The sequence below is a fragment of the Chlorocebus sabaeus genome, chromosome 22 (assembly GCF_047675955.1).
Source record: "Chlorocebus sabaeus isolate Y175 chromosome 22, mChlSab1.0.hap1, whole genome shotgun sequence".
In the NCBI taxonomy this organism is placed as follows: domain Eukaryota; kingdom Metazoa; phylum Chordata; class Mammalia; order Primates; family Cercopithecidae; genus Chlorocebus; species Chlorocebus sabaeus.
Window position 1 is genome coordinate 70,032,746 of NC_132925.1, and position 6,000 is coordinate 70,038,745.

At 47.4% G+C, this 6,000-nt stretch overlaps 1 protein-coding gene across 4 annotated transcripts in view; it reads right to left on the bottom strand.

The window, feature by feature from the left end:
- The window catches only part of MITF (melanocyte inducing transcription factor), a 223,742-nt gene extending 219,020 nt beyond the window's left edge, over nt 1-4,722 (bottom strand). For 3 of the 4 annotated variants that reach the window (XM_038003659.2, XM_007984951.3, XM_007984952.3), the window contains exon 1: nt 4,467-4,722. In XM_038003659.2, coding sequence (XP_037859587.1) covers nt 4,467-4,570 — 104 coding nt within the window. In that variant the 5' untranslated portion in view covers nt 4,571-4,722. The remainder of the gene's footprint in view (nt 1-4,466) is intronic. The other variant, XM_007984950.3, reaches the window with a different exon arrangement.
- Between the last annotated feature and the right edge of the window lie 1,278 nt (nt 4,723-6,000).

A 6,000-nucleotide genomic window follows, 5' to 3' on the forward strand; every position in this document is an offset into this window, starting at 1 on the left:
TGACACAACAGTCTTTGTCTTTCTCATTTCACCCCGAACCTTTAAAAGTTCACACACCTTTGTGAATCAGCACTTGGGGATCACTGCTATATCCTGTATTGCCATGATAAACCTAATACTCACTTTCATTCCCATTTCTAATTTGCAGAAAACGTAATAACAGTTGTCTAAATAGTACTAAAGATTTAAGAAGAAATTGGAATTAAATTAAGACAACTGTGAAGTCTGTCCAGGAAAAGGACATTAACAACTATAAAGCCATGTGCACTGAGTAAACCAAACAAAAGGACTATGAGCCTGAAAGATGCTACTATGTTTTAAAATGTTTTTAGGTCCAAAAGACCTGTAGAGACTTCCTCTGCTCCCAGGAGCTCATTCAACAGTTTCACATTTGTTTCCCTGCCATGACTATGCCTATGTGAATTCTGGGCTCACTCTAGACATTCAGCGCTTTTCCTCTGCCACCCACCATTCAGATCTCATTCCCAGGAGAACACACGAAGGTTTCTCAAACCTTATTGGAGGAAACAGTGTGCAAACAATTCATTAAAACCTTTTCCCATAGTGTGTGTCTTCCCATGACACAGCCTTAACCACCAATATGACCAAAATGAGATTCACATAATCTAAATCCAACAACTTCAGATTCCTAAAGGCAAGGATGTCTGGGTTAGAAATGAAACATGTCCTTCCTCATGAAAGATTTGAATATCTGAGGTAAGCCCCAATGAACAATATATAAATTCCTCTTTGGAGAAAGTCTAGTAAGTATCTATTTTAAAGGAAACACAATATTCATTGCAAAAACAAAAACCAAATGCCTTACCTTGAGTGGGTTATGGTATTAAGGAAGAAAGCAACACGTACTCAAACAAATGTTTATTGTGTCGTGCATTGTTCTAAGCCAGTGGTTCTCAAATGGGGGTGACTTCGCCCTCCACGGGACGTCTGACAATGTCCAGAGACATTTTTGGTTGCCATAATTGATAGAGGCAGCAGTACTGGCCTCTAATAGGAAGAGGCCAGGGATGCTGCTGGACATCCTGCAATGCATAAAACCATCCACAACAAGGAATTATCTGGCCCAAAATATCAATAGCACTGAGGCTGAGAAACTTTGTTCTAGGCTCTGGGGACACAAGAGTGAGCAAGGAACAAACAGAAAACCCTGTTCCCTTGGAGTTTGCAGTCTAGTGTGGAGAAACATATACTAAACATAACATATTGGAAAATTATACAGTAGATTATAATATAAGCCCTATGGGAAAAAATATATAGCTGGACAAGGAAGACAGAGACCTTAAAGGAGTAGCAATTGCAAATGCTGTGGTCAAAAAGGGTCACACTGTCAGTGTGATGGGAATGATGTTTAAAGAAAGAACTGTAAAGAAAATAACAAGAACAACATCTGCTAACATTTCTTGAGCACTTACTATGTGCCAGGCACCATGCCAATATTTTCCCACAGTCAATGTCACACTTAATGTTCTTAAGACTCCTGGAGGCAGGCACCTACTGGTTGGTGGAAGAGTGAGGACTGGGGCTGTCTGGGCAAAGGATGGTCAAGGCAAGTGCAATATACAAATGCCCAGTGGTGGAAGGGCCTGGGGTATTCCAAAAACAGTGAGGAGATCAGCCTGGCTGCAGCAGAGGGAGGTAGGAGGCAAGCAACAAGAGATAAGGTCAGGGCTGACATCTTAAGAACCTCGAATTTTACTGGGAGAAACTAGGAGCCATTGGCAGGTTCTGAGCAGAGAATGACAGGATCTGACTTGATGTTCAACACAGGGTTGCTCGACCTCAGCACTATTAACAATTTGGGACCTGATAATCCTTTGTTGTGGGGGCTGTCCTGTGCACTGTAAGATGTTTAGCAGCATCCCTGGCCTCCACCTACTAGAGATGGATAATGATCCCTTCCATTGTAACAATCACAAATGTCTCCAGACACTGTCAAATGATCCCAGGGGGCAAAATCACCTCCAATTGAGAACCAGTTTTAACAGGAACATTGCGGCTACTATACTGAAAATTCACTAAATGTGGATATTGCAGTTTAAAAGACTACTGCAATAATCCAGGCAAGGGCTGATGGTGGCTTGGACCAAAGTAGTAGCAGAGGAGTTGGTAGCGGGCAGATTCTGGGCATATTTTCAACTCTAACTACTCTGGACAATCCAGAGAAGACAGTTGACAGGCAGAACGGCTACAGCAGTCTTAACATATCAATTTCAACTTTTTCCAACAAAGACTTATAAGAAATGAGGTGCCCCAGCAAAGACATAAGACAAAAAGTAATGAGAGAGAAGGCCCTGAACAATGTGTAGCCCTTTTAAGTCACACAACAGATGTCGACGACAATACCTTAGACAACTGTGGAAAACAGTATATAGAAATGTTGCCAACTCCATATATTTATTCACAGATTTTATTTAACTGGTTTATTTCAAAGAGCATGTGTGTGCTCCATATACAAGTTTTACAACAACTTTTTTAATTTAGCCTTCCTTTCCCTGCTGGTTCAGGCCCACACCTGTTTCTAGCATTAACGTGTGAAGCCATTTCTTCCCACATACCCACATTTTTCCTTACATGTGCCTGCTAGCTAGCTACTGAGGACGTTCACCCTTACAAGTCTTTTTTGCTGACTCTGAAAAAGAACAGGCCCAAATCGTCCAACATGAGTTTCACAGCACTCATTTGGGTTTTTCCAGATGGTATTTTCCTCGCTCTCTCAAACTGATTTAATGTTATGTATCAGCTACCATCAGAAATGTTCCAAACAGTCCGGTTAATTTATTTCTTTCAGGATTCCACACACACACTCATTCCCTCATTCTGGCCGTGTAAGCATTTGCTTATAGAAGCAAAAGCAGAGACTGCCCAGTAAAACACTGGTCCCTTCAGCCGAATGCAGATAAAGCCCTGATGAGCATAACCAACAATACCCTTCACACAATATTACTCAAAACCCCCAGCCCCCAACACACACAATCTATGCTCACACACAAAACAGCCATTATGAGGAAAAACCACCAACTAAAGGCTGGTTTTATACGTCGAACTGCTTAGGCAGTTTCCTTCCAATCTGCCGTGAAGCATCTACAAAGAGGCTTCTTCAGCAATGGCAGTCAGTAGGTCCGCTGTTCCCAGATTTTCTTCCCCAACTGGGATAAAGAGTCCTGCCACAGCCCTGAAGGAAATAAACCTGGTTGCACTTTCCACTAGAAAAAGAACCAGCCCAGTGCTCGCCAGAGGCCAAGATTACACCACCTGGCTCCTCATTCAGTTGCCCTGCTCCACTCACCCTCATTTCAGGACCCTCTCCCACTCTGCCGGCCAGACCCATTCACCCAGGCTCCACCCACAGCGAAGGGCAGGGCAGGAAGGTACAGCCGGGTGCAGAAGTCCTGCTGGATCCTTCCAATGATAGCCTTATCCTAGCTCACAGCTTAGAGGGGTGTAAATAAACCCTTCTCTGCTATTCCAGCCTCCAATGACCATGTCCCTTTTAGTAACCATCGTAAATGAGAAGTACGAGGTGTCCAGAGTGCCAGCCGGACAGAGAGAACGGAAGACACCCAATCCATTTCGACAGACAAGTGGGAATGGAGGCAGCAAAAAGGGTGCCTCAAAGGAAGTGGGCACTAAAGGGGATGGGGCATCAGAGCAGTGGACGTCTTCACTCCTCGCCTGAAAAGTTTTTGAAGTCCCCAGCGAATTAAACACGTGTCTCTGCCAAGCGAGGTACACTCCCAGTAACCCCCAAGACCAAGGCTCATTTCCCCTCCGCAGGGAAGGCCTGGATTTGAATGGGATTTCCAGGGAGTTTAACTTGGACTAGGGGACACGCCCACCGCTGCCCTGGCCCCTCCCGCGCCCGCTTGCAGCGGTCTGGAGGTGAGAGGCGAAGCCCAGAGAAACCTCACCTGCAGCAGCCCAGGGACTAATTTCCCCACAGGGACCGGACTCCCAAGAGGTGACTCCAAGCTAACTAATTGCTTCCCTCCAATATCGCATCCTAACCCACCCAAAGCTCTCCCTCTCCGAGCCCTCAACCCGCTGGGATCTTCAGAAAGGGGGTTCACTAGAACTTTCTCCCCCATCCCACCGGGACAGCGTCCCGGCCCGGCGCTCCTCCTCCCCCACATCGCGCCAGATCGTTCCCCAGCCCCCACTCAGTCTCAGCAGCTGGCATCCCCAGCCGAGGGTCCCCGCGCCTGGACGCTTCGTCCCCGACGACCCACAGCGCCCTCCGAAGTGCGCTCCATCCGAGCCTCCTAAAGGCGCACTTGGGCCGAGCGGGCGCGGCCCCCAACTGCGGGGGGCAGTTCGCCCTCTGCCCCGGGGCAAGGGCACTGGGTCCTTGTCCCAGAGCTCCCGCGATCCGCTCTCCTCGCCCCAGAGTGGCAGACGCAGTGGCCCCCAGCCGCCTGCTGCGCCTCTGTCCAGCTGTCACCACTCACCTGCTCTTCAGCGGTTGACTTTTGAGTTCGTAATAGGTTTTGGGCTCTTCATGAAACTCCTCCCCGACTTCGAAATCCGGCACGATCCCCGATTCCGACTGCATGGCTCCTGCTTCCAGTCCTTCCACTACTGGAAAGTGAGAACAGAGCCCGGGGGCGGACGGAAGGTAGCTGGGCCTGGGTCCCTCGAGCCGTGCGCCCCCGCGCAGCGCCGAGCTCTGCCCGCTCGCCGGCTCGCGGCCGCCCGCCCCAGCTCGGGGAGTTTACACTCGTACCCGGGCGGGAGGGGCCGGCGGCCGAGCGCCGCCTGGGATCTGTAGTTCGGCCCGGGTGGGGCATTCCCAGCTCGCCTGTGGAGCCTCTACCACGAAAACTACAGCTCCCAGAAGGCTAACCGGGGGGAGAGGCAACGTGGTGGACACCGCTAGTGCAACTCCTGTTTGGATTCATTGTCAATGTCAGCAGCTCCTCTCCCTCCTCTCTCCCCACTTGCTTCAAGGGTACAGAATTGGCTACTTAATATAATAAGAACGGACACAGACTGCTCTTCTACCGTCACTCCCACCCCTCAGCTCAGACATCTGCAAGGGCACGCCGAGTGCTTATTTTAAAAATAAGATAGTCAAGGGTTTTGGCACGAGAAAGTTTTAGCATTCGAGCCTGTCTTAAAATAAAAGGACTTCCTATCAGCCCGCATGCTTCCCTGGGCTGCTGCGACACATCAACTTGTCCTCGGATTGGAACATAGAGGAAGAACTTTCCTTCGCTTTGTAATGAAAATGTTATTGGAGAAATTGTTCTTGTGCCTTCCTTTTCTAAAGTCTGGACTTTTACAATACTATTCATCAGTTGAATGGCTCTTTCCCCTTTATCCAAGTAGCCACTTCTAATCTAAAGCAGCAATTGAATGATTCGGTTAATTTAAAAAGGCACAAAGTTACAGACAGCGTCGTTGCTCTCTGCTTTTAATTACTCATTGACTGGGAGTTCAAATGAGGTTTGTCCTAGCATTTCAGCACTGAAGATGTACAAGTGTCGACTCCTTCCCGAGCTTCCCGGAATTCACTTCGGGAAGAGAATTTTAAAACTCTCTGTTGTGGCTCATTTGTACTTCTAGTTCCTTTCCTCTGACTAGCTCCAGTAGGACGTGTTCCTTCTTTTTAAAAGTGTTTTGAGGCATCAGGGAGGCAGTATAGAGTTACAGAGGCATTTAAAGGTATAAGACTCAGAGTTGAAATCCCCAGCCCTTCTAAGAAGAGCTGTGCAATCCCTGAGAATGTCACTTGGTTCCTAGAAGCCTCCATTTCTTCATCCATAAAAGAAGAGATTGGCAAACCAGTTTTAGAAGATGTTGCAAGGTCAAATGTAAGAGAAAGTGATTTGCAATCTATAAAAACCCTTCTCAGTAGTCATTCTTTAATAAGTCTTGAAGTTATTCCTTTCAGATTAACATCTCATCTTGGTGTCTGGCCTTTTAGAATTAATAAACAAAATGACTGTCCTAGGAGAAAACTCTGAAGAGGCTACAGTGACA